At 46.2% G+C, this 13,130-nt stretch overlaps 1 protein-coding gene across 1 annotated transcript in view; it reads right to left on the bottom strand.

The window, feature by feature from the left end:
• Positions 1–13,130, bottom strand: part of sptbn5 (spectrin, beta, non-erythrocytic 5) — a 191,233-nt gene that overhangs the window by 154,735 nt on the left and 23,368 nt on the right. The window contains exons 8-12 of the mRNA XM_060828644.1: positions 8,281–8,513; positions 7,814–7,967; positions 7,203–7,403; positions 6,332–6,547; positions 2,254–2,344 (exon numbers count right to left, since the gene is read on the bottom strand). Of these exons, the coding sequence (XP_060684627.1) occupies positions 2,254–2,344; positions 6,332–6,547; positions 7,203–7,403; positions 7,814–7,967; positions 8,281–8,513 (895 nt within the window). The remainder of the gene's footprint in view (positions 1–2,253; positions 2,345–6,331; positions 6,548–7,202; positions 7,404–7,813; positions 7,968–8,280; positions 8,514–13,130) is intronic.

Here is a 13,130-nt window from a genome sequence, read left to right as displayed (position 1 = left end):
ACGTCGCACTGGGACACTATTTCACACTGCGTCACAGTGGGTCACTATTACACACCATGTCACACTGGGACGCTAGTACACACTGTGTTACACTAAGACACTAGTATACATTGCGTTGCACTTGGTCACTATTACACATCACATCACACTATGTCACTATTACACACCGTGTCATACTGAGACACTATTAACACACCACGTCGCACTGGGACACTATTACACATCGCTTCGTACTGGGAAACTAGTACACACTGCATTGCACTGGGACACTAGTACATACTGCATCAAATTGGGAATCTATTACACACCACGTCGCACTGGGTCACTATTAAACACCATGTTGCACTGGGACACTACTACACACTGCATTGCACTGGGACGCTAGTACACATTGCGTTGCACTGGGACACTATTACACGCCATCTCGCAATGGGACTTTATTACACACCACGTCGCAATGGGACACTATTACACACCATGTCGCACTGGGACACTATTTCACACTGTGTCACAGTGGGTCACTATTACACACCATGTCGCACTGGGACACTAGTACACACAGTGTTGCACTGGGACACTAGTACGCATTGTGTTGCACTTGGTCACTATTACACATCGCATCACATTATGTCACTATTACACACCTTGTCGCACTGGGACACTAGTACACACTGCATCGAATTGGGACACTATTACACACTGCATTGCACTGGGACACTATTACACACCGCATCACACTGGGTCACTATTACACTCCATGTCACATTGGGACACTATTACACATCGTGTCGCATTGGGTCACTATTACATGCCATGTTGCACTGGGACACTAGTGCACACTGCATTGCTTGGGACCCTAGTACACATCACGTCGCACTGGGACATTATTACACACCATGCCGCACTGGGACACAATTACACACCATGTCGCACTTGGACACCGTTAACATACCACGTCGCACTGGGTCACTATTACCCACACCGCATCGCACTGGGTCACTATTACACACCATGTCGTACTGGGACACTAGTACACACTGCATCGAATTGGGACACTATTACACACCATGTTGCACTGGGTCACTATTACATACCATGCCGCACTGAGACACTAGTACACACTGCGTTGCACTGAGACACTAGTACACCTTGCATTGCACTGGGACACTAGTACATACTGCATCGAATTGGGACACTATTACACATTGCGTCGCACTGGGTCATGATTACACACCGCGTCGCACTGGGTCACGATTACACACCATGTCACATTGGGACACTAGTACACACTGCGTCACACTGGGACACTAGTACATAACGTGTCGCACTGGGTCACTATTACACACCACGTTGAACTAGGACACTATTACACACCGCTTCGTACTGGTACACTATTAGATACCACATCGCAATGGGACACTAGTACACTCCATGTCACATTGGGACACTATTACATATCGTGTCGCATTGGGTCACTATTACATACCATGTTGCACTGGGACACTAGTACACACTGCGTTGCACTGGGACACCAGTACATATCACGTCGCAGTGGGTCACTATTACACACCATGTTGCACTGGGACATTATTACACACCATCTCGCAATGGGACTTTATTACACACCACGTCACACTGGGACACTATTACACACCACGTTGCAGTGGGACACTATTACAACTAGAGTCATAGAGTCATAGAAATGTACGGCATGAAAACAGACCCTTCAGTCCAACCTGTCCATACCGACCAGATATCCCAACCCAATCTAGTCCCACCTGCCAGCACCCGACCCATATCCCTCCAAACCCTTCCTATTCATATACCCATCCAAATGCCTCTTAAATGTTGCAATTTTACCAGGCTCCACCACATCCTCTGGCAGCTCATTCCATACACGTACCACCCTCCGCGTGAAAACGTTGCCCCTTGTGTCACTATTACACACTGCTTTGCACTGGGACACTAGGACACATTGCATTGCACTAGGACACTACTACACATTGCATCACACTGGGACACTATTACACACTATGTCGCACTTGGGCACTATTACACACCGCATCACACTGGGACACTATCACAACCATGTCACACTGGGACACACATGGTACACTGTGTCGAGCTGGGATACTACAGCACATCACATCAAACTATGATACAATAACTCACCGGACTGCATCACTAATACACACCAGATTGCGACACTAATACACACTGCACCATACTCTGCTGTCACTCATCCTTTCTCACCTTGATGACGTTGTCTCAGTGAAGTCTGCACTCCTATTGTTTCTTCGTCAGATGAGCAGCTCTCAGTCTCTTTACTCTCCTGGTTCTCTGCCTGCAAATAAGACACACCACATCTTTCAAATCATCACATCTGCTCAAAGGGCTGCTGCTTAAACAAATACTATGAGCTAAAACCAAGTACACAGCCAATTTGCTGTTAATGAACAAGCTCTTGTCTGGTGTCCTAGTGGAGCATTAGCTGAAAGGCATTAGGGTACAGTTTGACGGCCCTAAAACTCCCAAGTAAAGCTCCCTCTACATTGTTCCCATCAAATTCCCAGGACAGGCAGGAGGATAAGAAGAAGGAGAGTAATCTAGTTGGCGTACTGAGCCATCTGTGCCATTCAATCTGATCAAAGCTCATCTTCAGTTTGAACTCAACTTCCTTGACACCTTGACATTCAGACTGACTTCACAAGAGTAAAAGCTCTGTCTATCTCAGCTTTAAATTTATTCAAGGTTGGAATGTCTCCTCACAGGTAAGAATTCCAAAGCTTCACAACACTCTGAGTGAAGATATGTTTCCCCATCTCAGACCTGAGGTGTTGCTGTGTTAACCTGTTCCTGTCTTCTAACCTCCCCAGTCAGGGGAAACAACTTCTCAGTGGTTACTATGTCAGTTCCCTTCATTGTGGTCGTCCCCTATTTTTCTGCAGAATACTGACCCAATTCGCCAGACTCGCAGCAAAGGATAACTCTCTCACCCCAGAGACCAATCTGGTGAACCTTTGCTGTATCAGCTCGAATACAAGGATAGCTTTTATTCAACCTGGTCACTAAAACTGCATGCACTACTCTTGGAGTAGTCTCACATAATCTCTATACCACTGCAGCAAGACTTCTTTATTCTTGAGTCTAAACTCCTTGCAATACATATCATTTTCCTCATACATACAAAATAACGTTCTGTGTTCCTTGTACGAATATACCAGACTCCCTCTGAATATCAACATTTACAAAGGTTGTACCATTTAAATAATATTCTGCTGTTCTAATCTTCCAGCCAGAGTCCAACCTGCCACCTTATTGCCCACTCACCTCCTCTGCCCACTGTTTTAATCTGTATTTTTGTACAGCCTCACAGCCTGTATTCCCCCTGACTACACAATGTCAAAAACAGATACATTCATCTTTGTCTAAGTTATTCATATTACAAATGAGCACTAATCCTGTGGCATTGTAGTTGTTCCAGCCCACCAACTTAAAAATGCCTCATTTAAGCCTATTCATTAATTCCAGTCAACTAACCAACACTCTATTCATGTAAATATATCGTTCAACTCCTTGAGCCCTTTTGTGTGTATTAACCTTTCATGTGGTATCTTATCAATGCCTTTTCAAAATCCAGATATACTATGTCTACTTATTCCTCTTTACTTATTCTCCTCAGTATGTCCTGAAAATACTTTAATAAAATTTGCCATGCAGGACTTCTCTTAAATCAAACCTTGTTGACTTTGATCATGTTGCAACTGCTTGCATGAATGATGCAGGATAGATGGGAAGAGGTAGAAAGGGGTCTCAGGAATGGACTATGTTATCACAGAGAAACTGGGTCTCTGAATACTGAAAGGGAAAGATATGTTTGATGATGTGTTTACCGTCACTGAATTCCTCCATTATCAATATCTTGGGGGGTTATCATTGATCAAAAACTCAATTGGACTTACCATAAATGCAGTGGCTACAAGTGCAGGTCAGAGGCTAGTAATATTGCAGCAGGTAAAACACCTCCTGACTCCCCAAAGCCTGTTCACCATCTACAAGGCCCAAGTCAGGAGTGTGATGGAATACTCTCCACTTGTCTGGATGTGTGCAGCTCCAACAGCACTCAAGATGTTTGACACCACCCAGGACAAAGCAGCTCAATTGAATGGCACCACATCCACAAGCATCTGCTCCCTCCACCACAGATGCTCAGTAGCAACACTGTGTACTTTCTAAAGGACGTACTGCAGAAAGTCACCAAAGGATCCTCAGACAGTACCTTCCAAACCCACGAACACTTCCATCTAGAAGGACAAGAGCAGTAGACACATGGGAATACTGCCACCTTCAACTTCCCTTCCAAGCCTCTCACCATCCTGACTTGGAAATACACCTGCGCTCCTTCACTGTCGCAGGGTCAAATCCTGGAACTCCCTCCCTAATGGCATTGTGGGGCAACCTACAGCAGGTAGACCTCAGCAGTTCAAGAAGGCAGCTCACCACCAGCTTCTCAAGGGCAACTAGGGACAGGCAATAAACGCTGGCCCAGCCAGCAACACCCATAAATGAATACTTTAAAAAAAAATTTAAAAAGATGACATCACCCTGAGGCGGGTATAGATGACAGAGGATAATCTGTTGAATATGGACACTGATGATGTGGAAGCAGAGGCCAAGGGAGAATCCAAGCATGCCTCTGGGAGGGAGGCATGGGAGTGTGAGCAAAGAAGAATGTTCAAGAACAGGAGATGCTACATTTGCCTGCATCCTTCTCACGGGTCTGAGACCCCTCACCCTCATTTCAAGTGAAACAGAGATTTACTTGTCCTTCTTTCAATCTAATCGACCATATTCACTGTTCATGAAGTGGTCTCCTCCATAACGGGGAGATCAAATGTAAACTAGGTGATCCCTTTGGGGAAACACCTTTGTTCAGTGACTGAGCATGACCCAGCATTCCACTGTTCAGCATTCCAATTCTCCCAGCCTGACCTCTCTATCCTGCTACACCTGAAGGAAGTTCAAGGAATAGCATCTCATCTTGCGATGCACTTTACAGCTTTCTGCACTCAACATGGAGTTCAACAATCTTAGACAGTAACCTTTGCTTACATCCTGTTTTGTTTTTGTTGGCTTCTTTCTTTATTCCTTCATCTCACATTCATACACAATCTTTGTTTCTTAACATATCCAGTAATACATTTTTTTCGCTAGTTTACATTGTGAAATCTCCTCTGCTCTCCATCCTATCACAGTCATTCCTTATGGTCTATCTTGCCCCTCCCTCTCCTACTAGCTAAAACACTGTCACATGTTAACCTATCCATCAATTTAGATGAAAAGTCATTGGCCTGAAACAATTGCAATCTTACTCTTCAAAAATGCTGCCTCAGCATTCTGTCAGCATGTTTTCATTTAACATTTTTAAAATATATTCACTCATTGGATGTGGGTGTCACTGGCTGGGCAGCATTTATTGCCTGTCCCTAGTTGCCCTTGAGAAGGTGGTGGTGAGCTGCCTTCTTGAACCACAGCAGTCCACCTGCTGTAGGTTGACCCACAATGCCCTTAGGGAAGGAGTCCAGGATTTTGACCCAGTGACAGTGAAGGAATGGTGATATATTTCCAAGTCAGGATAGTGAGTGGCTTGGACAGGAACTTGCAAATGGTGGTGTTCCCACGTATCTGTTGCCCTTGTCCTTCTGGATGGAAGTAGACAGACTTTAGGGCAATAGGAGGTGAGTTGCTTGCTACAGAATTCCCAGGCTTTAACCTGCGCTTTAGCCATATAAATAGTGTGGCTATGTCCAGTTCAGTTCTTGGTCAATGGTAGCTCCCAGCATGTTAATAGTTGGGGATTCAGTGATAATACTAATGAACATTAAAGGACTATATCAATGGGCCAGGTTATCTATATACCTCATCCAGTTCAGTTTCATGGATAACCTCTGGGATGTCGATAACTGGGGATTCAGTGATGGTAATGCCATGGAATATTAAGAGTAAAAGGTTAAGTTCTCTCTTGTGAGAGACAGTTATTCCCTTCTCCTCCAATGAGTTTTTAATTGTCCTTCATGACTGGATGTGGCAGGACTGCAGAGCTTAGATCTGATCCACTGGTTGCTGGATCGCTTAGCTCTGTCTAGCACTTGGTACATATGCTGCTGAATATACAAGAAGTCCCATTTGATTGACTCCTCATTTTTAGGAATGCCTGGTGTTATATCCTGTTACAGTCTCCATTGAAGCATGATACAATTACATACAAAACTCTGGAGAATCCCTCTGACAGTCTTTAACACATACATAGACACAGGTTAGAAGTGAGTACCTGACACATTGTTAACGGAACCTGCTGTATGGCCACGGCTGCCAAATCACCCAGTCGCTTCACTTCACCAGAATATGCCGCTATCTCTTTCTCCAAACGCATGTGACGCTGCAGGAGGGCATCAGCACTGGCCTCATCCTTTCCACAATCCCCACTTTCCAGAAGAGGCTGTTTCTCGAGCAGCCAGGAGCGGGCCTCGTTGATATCTGCGAAATACTGAGGGGACGAGACCAAGAGATGCTCATTTAGATACAGTGGCAAACCCCACTGTTAACAACCCACCAACCACCTCACAGCCTCACATTTCAAAGGCTTCTTATGAAAGAAACACTTCTTACTGGTCTTCATGTAATCAACAGTTCATGCAAGATACAAGACATCTGTCCTGTTTTTTTTCTGATGTTGGTCAGGAGCCATGTCAAAACATTTAAAACTGTTAAGGAGTTCGATAGATTAGAACCCAGTGGGATGTTATTTCTGGCCAAGGGTTCTAGAACTGGGGGACAAATCACAGAACAAGACTTCAGCTATTTTGGGCTAACATTCTTGTGCTAAATTTGATTTCTCTACTCCAGGAAGTTGCGGATCCTCGCTCTGCAGGATTTCCAAGAGAAAGATCGATGACATTTTGTGCATTGAGTGCATTATAGAATATGGGGATAGTGCAGGAACATCCGACTGATACTGCTGATCAGCTATGAGCTTAGTGGACTGAGTTTGAACAACAGAATAGCCCCCTATTGCTTATGTTCTTGTGTTCAACTGTATAAATGGATCCTCTGGATGTATTTGGATTCTGGCTACAGTGGTTTGTTGTGAAGGTTCTCACCCAGTCACCCAACTTAGTCTCTGCTCCTTGATCATATCTCACCTGTTTGATAGTCAGTGCAGCCTGCAGCCGAGAGTTCCTCATTGCAACCTCATCCTTTAACTGCTGCCATTGCTTCTGGAGGGTATTGACCCATCTCCTCACCTCCTTCTCGCAGTCCAAACTTCGCTGGTACAGATGCTGGCCCTTCCTCACTACTGAGAAACATATCGACTGGTGGCTGTTAACCTCCGACTCCAGGGCCTTGGAAAACCAGAACAATCAGTATATGTCAGAGGCTCCAACTACACTGTGCTCTCACTCATACCACACTCTGAGACACTAGCCCCTGTCTCACAGCCCCTCCATACTCTGGGACACTGGCCCCTGTCTCACACCCCCTCCACGCTCTGGGACACTGGTCCCTGTCTCACACCCCCTCCATACTCTGGGACACTGGCCCCTGTCTCACACCCCCTCCACGCTCTGGGACACTGGTCCCTGTCTCACACCCCCTCCACACTCTGGGACACCGGCCCCTGTCTCACACCCTCCATGCTCTGGGACACTGGCTCCAGGAGTCCGTGTATCCCTGATCCATGCCTGGAATGACAGTGCACACTGTGGGAGCTGAGTGCAGTGAGGCATGTTACCATGGTTATCCCAGCCTGTACCTTGTGTTTCTGGATCAACACTGCAATCTGGGTGACATCACGGCCTAATGCTGCTGTCCGCACCAACTGCCACTTCTCGAAAATCCAGGACTCCTCCTCATCACAGTCCCGGAAAAACTCAAACAATTGGTGTTGCTGCTTTAGTTTAGAATGCCTGTATTAACAAGAAAAATGACTAAGGCCACAGTGAAAAAAAGAGCGAGAGAGAGAGAGCGAGAGAGAGAGAGAGAGGGAGAGAGAGAGAGAGAGGGAGGGGGAGAGAGAGAGAGAGGGAGAGAGACCCCGAGAGACAGCAAGAGAGAGTCCAAGAGACCGTGAAAGACACCAAGTGACTGAGAGACAATGTACTTCCTCCCAGTCACTAGACCTTCCTCCCTTATAGCAGGAACCTGGGGAGACTGCCAAGGTTTACATCACATTCTTACCAAACCGGTGTCAGTTGTGTTTTATGCTGGATGATAACTGACCTAACTTTGCTGAGTTCCAGGAGGTTGGTGTAAGCATCATTGAGCTCCTTAAGTTTGCCCTGAAACAAGTCAGTGTTCAGCTCACTGCTCCTGCTGAGGTGGTCAGCCTTCTCATTGATGTGTTTCAGATTCTCTCCGTGAGATGAAATTTGAGAATCGATCAGGTTGTGCTTGTGTACCATGTCCTCCACATCAAGTAGATGCTTACCGTAATCATTCGAGCTTACCAGGGCCTGGAGGAGGAGAGAGGAACAAAGCTGGATCACAACTAGAGCTCTTCTGCACTTTCCATCATTGTCTTGAAGGGACTGATGCTACCCTTGTACATATTACAGCCAACTTTATTTTAACTGGTGAAATCCACATTGATCCCATGTGGTTGGAGGGTGCCAAGGTGGAAGATGAAGCATTCTTCCTCCAGGCGTCGGATGGTTAGGTTTTGGCAATGGAGGAGGCCCAGGACCTGCATGTTCTTGGTGGAGTGGGAGGGGGAGTTGAAGTGTTCAGCCATGGGACAGTGGGGTTGGTGGATGCGGGTGTCCCAGAGATGTTCTCAGAAATGATCTGCAAATTGGCGTCCTGTCCCCCCGATGTAGAGGAGACCACATCAGGTGCAACGGATACAGTAGATGACATTGGCAGAGGTACAGATAATTTCTGTTGATGTGGAAGGATCCTTTGGGGCCTTGAACAGAGGTGAGGGGGTAGGTTTTGTACTTCCTGCGATGGTAGGAGAAGGTGCCGGGAGTGGGGTGTGGGCTGATGGGGGTGGTGGACAAGAGAGACGCGAAGGAAATGGTCTCTCCGAAACGCTGATGGGGTGGGGTGGGAAATATATCCCTAGTGATGGGTAGTGATTGAACGTGGTGGAAGTGGCGGAGAATGATGTGACATATGTGGAGGTTGGTGGGGTGGGGGTGGGGGGGTGGAGGCAGGGTTCTGTCCTTGTTACATTGGGATGGGTGGGGTTCAAGGGCAGAGACAGTGATGGAGAGGTCCAGGAATGGGATGGAGGTGTCCGAGATGGTCTAGGTGAATTTGAAGTCGGGGCGAAAGGTGTTGGTGAAGTTGATGAACCGCCCAACGCCTCGTGGGAGCACAAAGTAGCGCCAATACAGTCATCGATGTTGTGGAAGAACAGGTGGGGGCTGGTGCCAGTGTAGCTGTGGAAGATGGATAATTCCCATGTACCCAACAAAGAGGCCCATGCGGGTGGCTATGGCTACCCCTTTGGTGGGAGGATTGGAAGGAGTAATTGTTGAGGATGAGGACAAGTTCAGCCAGACTGATGAGGGTGTCAGTGGAATGGTACTGGTTGGGACAGTCTGAGAAGAAGAAATGGAGGGCTTTGGAGGCCTTCATCATGGCGGATTGATGTGTACAGGGACTGGGTGTCCATGGTGAAGATGAGGCGTTAGGGGCCAGGGAAACCAAAATCTTGGAGAAGGTGAAGGGTGGTGTCCTGAACATAGGTGGGGAGTTCCTTGACTAAGGGGGACAGGATGGTGTCAAGGTAAGAAGAGATGAGTTCAGTGGGACAGGAACAGGCTGAGACGATGGGTTGATCGGGGAAATCAGGTTTGAGAATCTTCAGAAGGAGATAGGATCAGGCGGTTTGGGGTTCACGGACAATGAGGTTGGAGGCTTTAGGTGGGAGATCTCCAGAGGTGATGAGGATGTGGATGGTCTGGGACATGAAGGTTTGGTGATGGGAGGTGAAGTCGTGGTTGAGGGGAGAGAAGGAGGAGGTGTCTGTGAGTTGGCACCTGGCTTCAAGTGGTGCAGACGTCAGTGTGCCAAACTACCACAGAGCCCCCTTGTCTGCTGGTTTGATGGTAGTGCTGGGGTTGGAGTGGAGGAAGTGGACGGCTGCGCGCTGTGAAGGTGGGAGGTTGGAGTGGGAGAGGGGGGATGGACAGGTTGCGGCAGTTAGAAATTAAGAGGTCAAGGGTGGGTAACAGGCCAGCACGGGGTGTCCAGGTGGATGGGATATATTGGAGGTGAGAGAAAGGGTCCTTGGTGGGTGAGCATGTGCCTTGATTGAAAAAATGGGCCCGGAGACAGATGCGGCAGAAGAAATGTTCGATGTTGCAATGCAGCGGAAGAAATGTGTTGATCTCATTAATCCGTGAGCAGAGAGGGATGAAGGTGAGGTCTTTGCTGAGGACTGAACTTTCATCCACAGTGAGGGGGGAGGTCTGGGGGGAATAGTAAAAACACGGCAGCACATCACACTCTCGACTCTGTAATTCTCTCCCCTGATACGGCTTCTACCTAGCTAACAGAGCAACTACTGACAGTCTACAAAAAACTGCCTTGGGATCCTCAGTGAGCTAGTTACTGCAAAATGTACTCAGGTTCAGAAGAGGGATAGCCAAGGGACAATGATGGATCCTCCCTCATATTTCATGTGCACAGAGGTTTCAGACTGAGAGTCATAGAGATGTGCAGCATGGAAAGAGACCCTTCAGTCCAAATCATCCATGCCGCCCAGATATCCTAAATTAATTTTGTCCCATTTGGCAGCATTTTGGCCATATCCCTCTCAATCTTCCTATTTACATAACCATCCAGACACTTTTTAAATGCTGTGATTGTACCAGCCTCCACCACTTCCTCTGGTAACTCATTCCATACACACACCGCCCTCTGCATTAAAATGCTGCCTCTTAGGTCTGTTTTAAATGTTCCCCCTTTCACCTTAAATCTCTGCTGTCTAGTTTTGGACTCCCCCATCTCAGGGAAAATACCTTGTCTATTTACCCTATCCATGTCCCTCAGAATCAGAGTCATACAGCATGGAAATCCTTCAGTCTAACTAGTCCATGCCAAACATAATCCCAATCCAAAACTAGTCCCTTCTGCCTGCCCCTGGCCCATATCCCTTTAAACCTTTTCACTTCATGTATCTAAGGCTTTTAAACATTGTAATTATACCTGCATCCACCACTTCCTCAGGAAGTTCATTCCACATGTCAACCACCCCTCTGTGCAAAAAAGTTGCCTCTTATAGTTTTTAAATTGCTCTCCTCTCAGCTTAAAAATGTACCCCCTAGTCTTGAAATTCCCCAATTTAAGAAAAAGGCAGCTACCATCAACTCTATCTATACCTCTCATTATTTTGTAAACTTCTATCAGGTCACCTTACAACCTCCCATGCTCCAGTGAAAAATGTCCCAGCCTATTTAGCCTTTCTTTATAATTCAAACCTTCCATACCCGGCAACATCCTGGTAAATCTCTTCTGAACCCTCTCTAGTTTGGTCATATCTTCCTTATAATTGGGTGATCAGTACTGGACACAGTATTCCAGAAGAGGCCTCACCAATGTCCTGTACAACATCAACATAATATCCCAATCCTACACACAAAGGACTGAGCAATGAAGGCAAGTGTACTAAAAGCCTTTTTAACCATCCTGTCCCATAATTTTATAAACCTCTACAAGGTCACCTCTCAATCTCTGACACTCCAGGGAAAATAGCCCCAGCCTATTCAGTGTCTCCCTGTAGCTCAAACCCTCCAACCCTGGCAACATCCTTGTAAATATTTTCTGAACCCTTTCAAGTTTCACAACATCCTTCCTATAGGAGGGAGACCAGAATTGCACACAATATTCCAATAGTGGCCTAAACAATGTCCTGTACAGCTGTAACATGACCTCCCAACTCCTACACTCAATGCACTGACCAATAAAGGAAAGCATACCAAATGCTTTCTTCACTATCCTATCCACCTTCAAGGAGCTATGAACCTGCAATCCAAGGTTTCTATGTTCAGCTACATTCCCCAAGACCTTACCATGAAGTGTACAAGTCCTGCTCTGATCTGTCTTTCCAAAATGCAGCAGTTCACATTTATCTAAAGTAAACTCCATCTGCCACTTGTCAGCTCATTGGTCCATCTGATCAAGATCCTGTTGTAATCTGAGGTAACCTTCTTCGCTGTTCACTAACCTCCAATTTTGATGTCACCTGCAAACTTACTAACTATACCTCCTATGCTCAAATCCAAATCATTTATAGAAATGGCAAAAAGCAGTGCACCCAGCACTGATCTTTTTGGCACATCGCTGGTCACAGGCTTCCAGTCTGAAAAACAACCTTCCACCACCACTGTCTGTCTTTGAGCCAGTTCTGTATCCTAATGGCTAGTTCTTCCTATATTCTATGTGATCTAACCTTGCTAACCAGTCTACCATGTGAAACCTTGTCAAACGCCTTACTGAAGTCCATATAGATCACATCCACCACTCTGCCCTCATCAATCTCTTCATTACTACTTCAAAAAACTCATTCTAGTTTGTGAGAGACAATTTCTCACACAAAGCCACGTTGACTATCCCTAAGCAGTCTTTACCTTCCCAAATTCTCCACAGTCACCTGGTGAAGAAGCAGTGCTCCGAAAGCTAGTGCTTCCAAATAAACCTGTTGGACAATAACCTGGTGTTGTGTGATTTTTAACTTTGCCTTTCCAAATACATGTAAATCCTGTCCCTCAGATTCCCTCTAACAACTTGCCCATCACAGATGTTAGGCTCACCAATCTGCAGTTCCCTGGCTTTTCCTTACCACATTTCTTAAATAGTGGCACCATGCTAACCAACCTCCAGTCTTCCAGCACCTCACCTGTGACTATCAATGATACAAATATTTTAACCAGGGGCTCAGTAATCACTTTCCTAGCTTCCCACAGAGTTCTGGCATACATCTGATCAGGTCCTGGGGATTTATCCACATGTATGCGTTTAAGGCATCCAGCACCTTCACCACTGTAATATGGACATTTTTCAAGATTTCACCATCTATTTCCCCAAATTCTGTATCTTCCATGTCCTTCTCCACAGTAAAC

Source organism: Hemiscyllium ocellatum, chromosome 8 (assembly GCF_020745735.1).
Source record: "Hemiscyllium ocellatum isolate sHemOce1 chromosome 8, sHemOce1.pat.X.cur, whole genome shotgun sequence".
Lineage (NCBI taxonomy): Eukaryota > Metazoa > Chordata > Chondrichthyes > Orectolobiformes > Hemiscylliidae > Hemiscyllium > Hemiscyllium ocellatum.
This window is presented reverse-complemented; position numbering and strand designations above follow the sequence as displayed.